Source organism: Gadus macrocephalus, chromosome 6 (genome assembly GCF_031168955.1).
Source record: "Gadus macrocephalus chromosome 6, ASM3116895v1".
Lineage (NCBI taxonomy): Eukaryota > Metazoa > Chordata > Actinopteri > Gadiformes > Gadidae > Gadus > Gadus macrocephalus.
In genome coordinates, this window is record NC_082387.1 from 19,826,078 (window position 1) to 19,836,333 (window position 10,256).

At 50.3% G+C, this 10,256-nt stretch overlaps 1 protein-coding gene across 1 annotated transcript; it reads right to left on the reverse strand.

The window, feature by feature from the left end:
* Positions 1-3,521: 3,521 nt before the first annotated feature.
* Positions 3,522-9,815, reverse strand: mat2ab (methionine adenosyltransferase 2Ab). The gene is made up of 9 exons (XM_060054814.1): positions 9,580-9,815; positions 8,430-8,507; positions 7,018-7,140; positions 6,817-6,929; positions 6,402-6,545; positions 6,024-6,242; positions 5,753-5,935; positions 5,532-5,665; positions 3,522-5,200 (listed from the first exon to the last, which is right to left on the reverse strand). The coding sequence occupies exons 1-9, from the start codon at positions 9,671-9,673 to the stop codon at positions 5,098-5,100; spliced, it is 1,191 nt and encodes a 396-aa protein (XP_059910797.1). The 5' UTR covers positions 9,674-9,815; the 3' UTR covers positions 3,522-5,097.
* Between the last annotated feature and the right edge of the window lie 441 nt (positions 9,816-10,256).

Below are 10,256 nucleotides of genomic sequence, written 5' to 3' on the forward strand. Positions count from 1 at the left end.
TGTTACCCGCTTGAACCTAACCCTGACCCTAACCCCATGTGTTACCCAGAGCACATTCTGTGTGGACACATCCACATCGAGAACAATGCGGCCCAGACCCCCTCACCATGTAGTCCCAGTGGCCCAGACCCCCCCACCACGTAGTCCCAGTGGCCCAGACCCCCCCACCACGTAGTCCCAGTGGCCCAGACCCCCCCACCACGTAGTCCCAGTGGCCCAGACCCCCTCACCATGTAGTCCCAGTGGCCCAGACCCCCCCACCACGTAGTCCCAGTGGCCCAGACCCCCCCACCACGTAGTCCCAGTGGCCCAGACCCCCTCACCATGTAGTCCCAGTGGCCCAGACCCCCCCACCACGTAGTCCCAGTGGCCCAGACCCCCCCACCATGTAGTCCCAGTGGCCCAGACCCCCCCACCATGTAGTCCCAGTGGCCCAGACCCCCCCACCATGTAGTCCCAGTGGCCCAGACCCCCTCACCATGTAGTCCCAGTGGCCGAGACCCCCCCCCACCATGTGGTCCCAGGGGCCCAGACCCCCCCACCACGTAGTCCCAGTGGCCCAGACCCCCCCACCATGTAGTCCCAGTGGCCCAGACCCCCTCACCATGTAGTCCCAATGGCCCAGACCCCCCCACCATGTAGTCCCAGTGGCCCAGACCCCCCCACCATGTAGTCCCAGTGGCCCAGACCCCCTCACCATGTAGTCCCAGTGGCCGAGACCCCCCCCCACCATGTAGTCCCAGTGGCCCAGACCCCCCCACCATGTAGTCCCAGTGGCCCAGACCCCCCCACCACGTAGTCCCAGTGGCCCAGACCCCCCCACCACGTAGTCCCAGTGGCCCAGACCCCCCCACCATGTAGTCCCAGTGGCCCAGACCCCCCCACCATGTAGTCCCAGTGGCCCAGACCCCCTCACCATGTAGTCCCAGTGGCCGAGACCCCCCCCCACCATGTGGTCCCAGGGGCCGAGACCCACCCACCATGTAGTCCCAATGGCCTAGACCCCCCCACCATGTAGTCCCAGCGACACAGACCCCCCCACCATGTGGTCCCAGTGGCCCAGACCCCCTCCCCAGTTGGTTTGAGTGGCCCAGAGCTCCACGCCCCTGGGCACAGTCCCATCTGTTCTCCGTTAGTCTTCTAACAGACACATGTCAGTAGCAGGGGCTAAAAGGCTTTCTGACATATCCCGGGGGTGTTTGATTGTGTGCAACCATCCAGACAAACGTCCTGTGCAAGTTCTCAGCCTGATGATTACTATTCGGATAGCATAGGGATACATCAGTATTCACAGTAGACAACGAACTAAACCGAATTTGGCCTAAATTAACGTGAGCGGTTAATGGCCTGGTCTCCTCCCACTCCTGCATTGTCTGCACTCATCAGATAAAGCATTAGTTATTTTATGAGCGGTAATACAGGAAGCGTGCCTGCACATTCCCATCAGCAACATGGTCCGCATTTGGCGGCTCTCCAGATAATCGCTCCTTTCTTCTTCCATTATTCACGTTTTGTTATGTACTGTAATTCATGGTATAAAGGAGGCTTGAAGGGGCTACTGGACCACCATACTACTCTGCACTTTATTAATTCAGTTTTAAAAAAGTTACTCAACCCAAGCGCAGTCCCAGGGGGCATGTCCCAACTTATTTAACGCGTCTATCAAAAATTAACAGAAAATTGTTTTTGACTATGCATTGTCTTTTTATTGTACACATTTCTGATATCCTAGGTTATTGACTACATTACAAAAAGTCATTTTCCGGTTCTTTCAGGGAAGTAGGTCAAAACATTGTCAGGCTTTGGTGGGAGGAAAGCGAAAAACATTTGCTTCCGTTATTTATATATCAAAAGCATAAGTTATTACTGTGCCTCATCACCCTTATTCAACTGGAGTGACCTTGTAGACTTCAGTTCTCCAGGGACAATCCTCATCACCTTATCTTCTACACCACTTTGTTTAGTCTGATGCACAACTCTTAGTTTGTCCCGGGAATTTAGCTTGACACCTATTACATTAGCCTACACAGGCATGGTGAAAAAGATCACTTCTTAGAACAATTTATCCCATCACTAACGGAACACAACAGCAGCCATCCTCCTATCGTCAGGGTTCCTACAGCCCATGCTGTATGTTGTCGGCCGATTCTTCAGACATAAGTAGACCACCAGTGCCATTTAAAGAGATGAACCCCGACCAAGGAGAAACTTGTGAATGAGCGTGCCCATTCAAGGCTTTGGAGATGGGAGTTGTAACCCAAGATAACCCGCCACCATCACAAGGCCTAAATATAGTTTTCCAGAGACAACTGGTTGGGAGAATATAGACAGCTGGTCTAGTGAAAATTGTGTCAGGCTTCACCTTTTGATGATTTTACACAAGTAAAGCCACTATTGAGAGACTATAAAACAGATAATTAGGATGACCTAATTCCAGTATAATAATTAGGATTGCCAGATCCACCCTTGAATGAAGGTTTAAGAATGAATACCATATATTCAACAGCTGCTCATTGCCATCATTCTGAAGGTTTGTTTTGCAGTTCTGTGAACCTTTAAGATTAGCCTTTCGAGGGAGAATTGATCTCCTTTGACGCACCCCGGAGGGAAACTCCTGGAAAAGGTAGGACATGGAAATAAGGAATAGCAGGATCTCCAGAAATCTTGGACTGTTCTATTTTTACAGAACGCACATGACAGAAGTTATGAGCAGGAATAACAAACCAGGACCATAGATCCATGGTTCATATTAGCTTGCTCATGTTTCAATGTTTAATCTGGGTGCAGCTGTATTGGCTGTAATGTTACTTTATTATTGTGCTGCATACTTCCTCAGGGCCTCAAGAGACTCAATCCTCCTGGTTTAGTTCAGACCTTGTGTTTCTCAATCATATCAGCAGGTGGAACATGCTATAGGTCCTTAATTAGTGATTTACCATACTAACCACATTCTAAGGCGAAAGATTAATATTAGCCTTTGTTTCACTGACTTCCTCCACATATGGGAGTCATGTTCCCTAATTAGTTTAGTCACCAATAACCAATTTCCAATGAATGGTTAAATTCCTTCAGTGAAAATGGCCATGAGGCACATGAGGCATGATCCCAGGCAGGTGGTGGGGGGTGTCAGGGCCACTGGCCCCATGAGCTCATTGGCTGAAGTGCTCCTGCCCAAAAAGAAAAAAGGTCAACCCTAACCCTGCTGGTCATTATAACAGGTGGTGGTGGGGGAGGGGGGAGTGGTCCGTCCATGACCCCGCCCAGTCATTATAGACCTGCTGGAGATGAGATTCACAATATCTGTTACAATTACTTATAGCCATATGTGCCGTCATAGATATAAATGATTGAAAAATACATCAATGTTCAGAGCTATGTACATCAATGGAACTAGTTTCCTAAATACCTAATGTTTTAACAGCCTACATTTTCCCACTTGTTTAGGAACTGAAAGGACATTATCCAAACACCCCAAATTGTTATGATGTAGCAATGCTTTATGAAATAAAAGGTCAAAACGATTGAAATGAAAGTAGCAGTTTATTACATACAGGACATAATGGACTGTACGCAAATCTCTAGACATGAAGCACATTGTAAGGTTAAGCTACCTGCTCCTCTGAGTCGGACGCATGTTGATAAGAGGTTCAGCAAATGGAGGGGATAGAGGAAATAGAAAAGGCACTCGTGCACTTGCTGTAGCCAATGGGACGATCTCTGAATGGTTCAAGCCAAAACACTAAAACCACCTTCCTGCATGAGTGAGGGCTGTGTAAACAAGGCTGGTTTCTCTGTACAACACCAGCCAAATGTTAGCCAATCACAGAGCAGATCCGAGAGGGGCCAGTAATAACCTACAGGCCATTTGTGTGACTCCTTCAAAAATAAAAAACCTGCACAAATATCAAAATGATCCGGTCCCCCCCCCCCCGTACATGTAGACGGTGGCATACCAAAGCTTTCTGTAGGACACTTTGGAACCACTACGTTTGAGTTTAAAAGTTGTCGTGACAACAGCAGATAATTGATCCTTGATTGTTTAAAGCTACCATCTGAGAGCTTGGCTTCTCTGTATCCACACCAAGCTCCAGACCCTAAATAAATACTAAACACTAGGTGGTGGATGAGACGGGCTTCTGCAGAGGAACGCCAACCACCGATATGTGCAAGGAAGAAAATATATAAATCAATGCCCTTGCAAACTTGGGAGTTGTAACAACTTTTTTATAAAAAGTTGTGTCAAGGATAATGCATCTGATTTACTAGTTTCCTCACCAAATCAAGTAGAGCAGATGCCTCCATCAGACCACAGCAGTGGCATAGCAGCTTCTGATTTTTCTGTATTACATCAGAAAACCGCAGTGGTCTCGATGGGGCGTCTGCGGCGACGCTCGCTAGGAGCTCAGCAACCGAGGCCTCCTGTGCTCAACAATGCATAGCATAGTTCCCGTTGTCATTAAATTAACAAAAACCGGAGCCAGCCTTACTTCCATGGTGCTCTTCAGGCATCCTCCACGATGTGAGAGGTCGGGGGGGGGGGGGGGGGGGGGGGGGGGGGGGCTAAAATAACTGCCAGGAGGAATGCTCATTAAGACTATGCACGTCATCTCAACTTTAAGGTAAGCCAAGTTGAGATGCCCATAGTACCCCTTACACGAGTAGCACCAGTTTAAAACCAATATAAATACCGAAAGGAGGTACGCACATAGAATCCACCACAAGGGACAGAGACGCTATGCAGGGGAAGACCGCCTCGACTACTGGATGCCAACACTGTGGCCCCTCTTCTTCGAAGGAGCGTTTAACTGGGAGGCTTGGGAGTGGGGACTGGGGAGTGTGCAGTGGGAGGAGGGGAGCAGCGATGCACTGCATGTTTCATCTGCAACTGTTCTGACATTACTGACGCACATCTCCTAGGGTCAAGAGCGACAGTACCCACAGCTAAAGAGAAGAAGACCGAGAAGAACTAAACAAGAGCGGAAAGCGTGAGGGAGGAGGCTAATGCTGCCATAGTGAAGTGAGGGCCTGTCCCCCTGGGTCTTGGAGGCTTCTCTGTAGTATACACCAACAAGCCTGGGGGGAAAAGCTTGACACGGTTTAGTATTTTAGTTTTTTTGGAACCTCCCATGGGAAGGAGTCTCGGCCAAAGTGGCCATAGGCTGCGGTCCTCTGATACATGGGCTTCTTCAGATCCAGCTCCCTGGAATACATAACCAACACATTTAGCAGCAGTCAGCACCAGCGTGCGTGCACACACTCAATCCACTCACGCACCCAATGGGACACTTACCAACGTGCTGATTTCCACTTGCAGATGGAAGCCAAAACCTTGCATTCAATCTTTTACTTAAAAAATAAATTAAATGCCAACTAAAAAGGAAACCCTCAGACACCCCTGGCATGTAACTTCCACTCCTAAAACCCAACCTTTGATCTATTCTTTAACCAGATCCTATTCATCAATGCATGTGCGAGGGAGATCTCAGGAGGTAGACGCAAGGCACCGCGTGTCTCCAGGAGGAGTGAATTACCTGACGATGACCCCAGGCCGCAGGTCAAAGTTCTTCTTCACCACGTCGAGCAGCTCTCGCTCGCTCTTTTTGGATGTCCCGTAGTGGAAGATGGAGATGGAGAGGGGATGGGCCACTCCGATGGCATAGGCAACCTGATCAAGCCATGTCACAAGCATTAGGGGGACGCTCTCAGAATCACAACATGAAGGTCAAGACAAGGTGAGGAGGCGGAGGACTACCTGCACCAGGACTCTGCGACAGAGCTCCGCCTTGACCAGGGACTTGGCCACCCATCGGGCCGCATACGCTGCCGAGCGGTCCACCTTGGTGTAGTCCTTTCCAGAGAAGGCCCCCCCGCCGTGGGCCCCCCAGCCCCCATAGGTGTCCACGATGATCTTACGGCCCGTCAGGCCGGCGTCACCCTGAATAAAAAGGAACCGGTGATCAAACCATTCAACCTTACCATTCCATCATGGATTCATTCCCACTAACACCAGTAAGCGAGTTTACCTGCGGGCCCCCGATGACGAAGCGGCCGCTGGGCTGCAGGTGGTAAATGGTGTCGTCGTCCAGGTATTTGCAGGGAACCACTGCCTTGACCACCTTCTCCTTAAGGGCTTCCCTCATCTCGTCCAGGTAGATGTCCTCGTCGTGCTGCACGGAGACCACCACTGTGTGCACGCGCACCGGGAGCATGGCGCCCCGGTCCTGCCGGTACTGGACCGTCACCTGAAGACGGACGCGTTAGACACGCTGCATTCTGCTCATCGCTGAACCCGGGTCACATTGTGTTTCCAGGCTGTAGTTGATACCCGCTTTATTTAGCCCTATACATGCCATCCCTTGCAGCGGCGGTCCTAAATAGACAGAGACCTCCTCCGTCCTCACCTGGGTCTTGGAATCGGGCCGGAGCCAGGGCAGGGTCCCGTCGCGCCTCAGCTCGGCCAGCTTGGCGTTGAGCTTGTGGGCCAGGACGATGGTGAGGGGCATGCACTCCTCCGTCTCGTCCGTGGCGTAGCCAAACATCAGCCCCTGCACAGAGAACGAGAGCGTCGGTTTCGGATAACCAGCCTATAACCCCCGCTGCCGCGGAGCCCCATAGCCACCGGCCGCCCATAACCCCGCTGCCGCGGAGCCCCATAGCCACCGGCCGCCCATAACCCCGCTGCCGCGGAGCCCCATAGCCACCGGCCGTCCATAACCCCGCTGCCGCTGAGCCCCATAGCCACCGGCCGCCCATAACCCCGCTGCCGCGGAGCCCCATAGCCACCGGCCGCCCATAACCCAAGAGCCCGGGACCCACCTGGTCCCCTGCGCCGATGTCCTCCTCATTGCGGTCGATGTGAACCCCCTGGGCAATGTCCGGAGACTGCTGCTCCAACGCCACCAGAACATTGCAGGTCTTGTAGTCGAAGCCTTTGAGTGGGCACAGAGACATTTAAAATAAAGGGAAACCTATACAGAAAATGACTGAGAAAAAAATAGACATAGTTAAGTGCTGCACCCTTGGAGGAATCGTCGTATCCGATGTGGCGGATGGTGTCCCGCACCACCTTTTGGTAGTCTACGGTGGCCCGTGAGGTCACCTCCCCCGCCAGCAGGATCATCCCCGTCTTGGCAACCGTTTCTAATGGTGATGAGGATGAAAGTTTACAGCCAGAATAATCAAGGTTTGATTCACTGACGCCTCAAGGAAAGCAACTTGCAAATAGTTTTACAACATGTACACCGGTCGAGGTCACGGTCCGAGCACATAGACTCGTCAGTCAAAACACATCCGAGGTCGACTTTAAAAGATGACTGATAATACTGTTAGAACTAGTTAAAAACTTTTTTGCAACACAAGCGCTTAATCATCAGTAGGGCTGTCTAGTTCAGGTCAGGCGATATTCACTTGTTCTCATTGGTCGGACAGCGTGTTCCTTTTAGATATCAGGCGGGGAGGGGGGGAGAAATTAGGACAAATGCATTTCATCGTTCCAAGGGTGCGTGCATGACGTCACACGCCATCCGCTACACTGAACACGGAACAGAGCGCAGCATCGCTCGTAGCTCGTCTGGTGAGACGCGCTTTCAAGACTGAAGCACTGCCGTAACACAGCTGGATTCTGACCTTCGGACTACCTTCTACTCGCGTTATATTCAGGCATACATGTAAAGTAGAGCATAACATGCATTGTTTTTATTATGATTTTTCGAAAAGATTTCACTTTGCTCGACTAAAACCCTGATCCTCATATTCATGCGTTGATTAGGAATGTAGCACTGAGATTTCTGCAGGTTGAGTGTGGGGAACATTGACACTTGCATTGACATATTGGGTGCTTATAGGAGCATTTCTTCATAAGAGCATAAAATCGGCGCAACCTTCCTTAAAGGTTGGGTATGGAATTCGCTTTTTTGGCCATTTTTGCAAAATTACTTGAAATCCTTATCATAACCCACTTACAGCCACCGAGTTAGAAGTACTGACATGAAAATTCAAGTCAATCATCTGTGGAACGGGCAGGGCTCGGAAAACTCCAGCCAATGATTTCCAGAGCCACCGAGTTGCATTGGACAGTAAGTACGTCAATCAAACGGTCGCACTGCACTCCCCCTCCCCTGCGCGACCCGTTCGTGCACGTACTCAAAGCTCGTGACCCAGAGCAAGCTTCCGTTTGTCGTTATCCTGCGGCAGCTACTGGAGCTAGCTAACGGCTCGCTCTCGCGCATCTGTGTTCACTCGTGCATGATTGCGCGTCCATGTACTTGAAATGGGTGGAGTGGGAAGGAGAGGGGGTAGGACCATTTGAGTTGTTTATTTTCAAAATCTGCTGCCGTTTCGCAAATCCCATACCCAACCTTTAACGGATTAATAATGTTATGTAGCACATCATTTGGATAAGATATCAGCATCAGTGAATCCCTACTTACCACAAGCGACTTTGGCATCTGGGTCTTGCTTGAGATGAGCATCTAGGACTGCATCGCTGATCTGATCACAGATTTTGTCTGGAAAATATAGAGACAGGGTTAGTGTTACTGGTAACCAAATAAACAATGTGGAGGTAACTGGTTGCCATGGTCATATTCTTCCTGACAAACTCAACATCCAAGCTCATCCATATTCTGTCCGCTCTGTTTTCACTGTCAGCAGAAAGAACCGGAGAACATATCAGACCAAGAAGTCAGATCTTATGGACTTAGCTGCTCTGACAGCAATTCTAGAGTCTTGGATAAGGAGTGGCTGCCTCTGCGTCCCGCAAGAGATGCAAAAAGTGCAACTATGGCCATTTGATGTAGAACTACATTTATTACCAGATAACTCCTCAGACTCGCTGCATAACCCTACCGTGAACACGGACATCTCTAAACAGCCAATTTTCTAGTACCAAGTTATCCAAGATAATTAATTTCAGAGCGCAGGAACGAACGTCAATCATTGCGTAAGGGGTTTAGCCCGCGAGTACGCCAGGTGGGAGGGGCCCCTGAGCACGCCTGGTGGGAGGGCCCGAGATCCTGCAGTCGCCATTTCATCAGACTCACGTGTGCCGAAGCTATATAACAACGGATCCCATGGTTATCCAATTGACACACAAATAGCGGTCCGAGTCAAAGCAAGCATGCATTTCCGCAGTGACACCGCGTACATGTTAAGGGTTATGATAACGCAGTTTATTATTCGAGTCCGCCGGTCTTATAGAAGCCATGTGGTCCGCGGGGCGTTTCTGGACCAGCGTACACATGGCTTACAGTGCCCCCGCATCACGTATTAAACACTTCTGTTCATAACGACACAAAAGACATGCGTTATAAGAACATTTCCGGTAGCCTCGCCGTTAGGACCCCCATCCCCCGGGACGGGAGCGCGCGGCGGGTGCGTTAGCTCCACGCGCTAATGGTAGCTCAGAGCGCCTGATCCAACACGTTAAGATTGATTGAATGATTTATTTATTTAAACTCGAAAAAATAGCGTCTCTGTTCAGAAATGACCATAATAAACTTTGATTAAGAGCTCCTTGAATGAAACATCGGCGATCTGGAGGAGTTGGACCAACAGAGAGGTCTGTCTGACAGGACTTACCGGGATGTCCTTCTCCGACCGACTCCGAGGTGAACAAGAAGCAGTCCTCCTCGATCAGGGAGTTGTGGAACCCGTTCATCTGACCGTTCATCATCGCTTACTGATGTCCCGAACCGTACTAATGGTATATAACGTGTAAATATTGGGGGAAAGTGCGCTATGGGGATGTCCTGTCCTTCTGGAACCGACCTACCACCGTGGAGAGACGCATATACAGCAACCTCATGGCGCAGCGCGATGGGTATTTATCCACCCAGTCTGACGTCACGCCGGGGCGATACCATTAGACACACGAAGAAGGGGGGGGCATATGCGTACATCCAGGCTGATCTGAGTGAGCCCATGTGCCCTCCAAAACAGTTACTGATGCTGCGTGTGCTTCGTGAACCTGTTCATCGTCCTATCTGTGTGTAACACCCCATACTTAACTCAGGGACCTTCTGAGTTCCGGGCTGTTGACAATGTTGCCCAGTGAATCACCACCACTGGGCTCAGCTCACCATTAAAGAGCCGAATGTCGTCCTATTCGTGTTATTATCGGGGGTTTTCTGCCCGTTCAGTGTGATATGAGTTGAGTGGTAGTTGTGTCTTTGTTCTGCGATATACTGAGTAGCTTTCAAAGGGATACAGAGATATATATTTTACTCTATCTCTGTTCGTGTGGGGGATGACACAAT

Bases quoted from the DNA above. Each gene is read 5' to 3' on its own strand.
- mat2ab (XM_060054814.1), bottom strand. From the start codon at position 9,673: ATGATGAACGGTCAGATGAACGGGTTCCACAACTCCCTGATCGAGGAG. The intron at 6,546-6,816 runs GTGGGTCCCGGG...TTCTCTGTGCAG, and splicing joins ACATCGGCGCAGGGGACCAG to GGGCTGATGTTTGGCTACGC. The intron at 5,936-6,023 runs GTAAACTCGCTT...CTTTTTATTCAG, and splicing joins TCGTCATCGGGGGCCCGCAG to GGTGACGCCGGCCTGACGGG.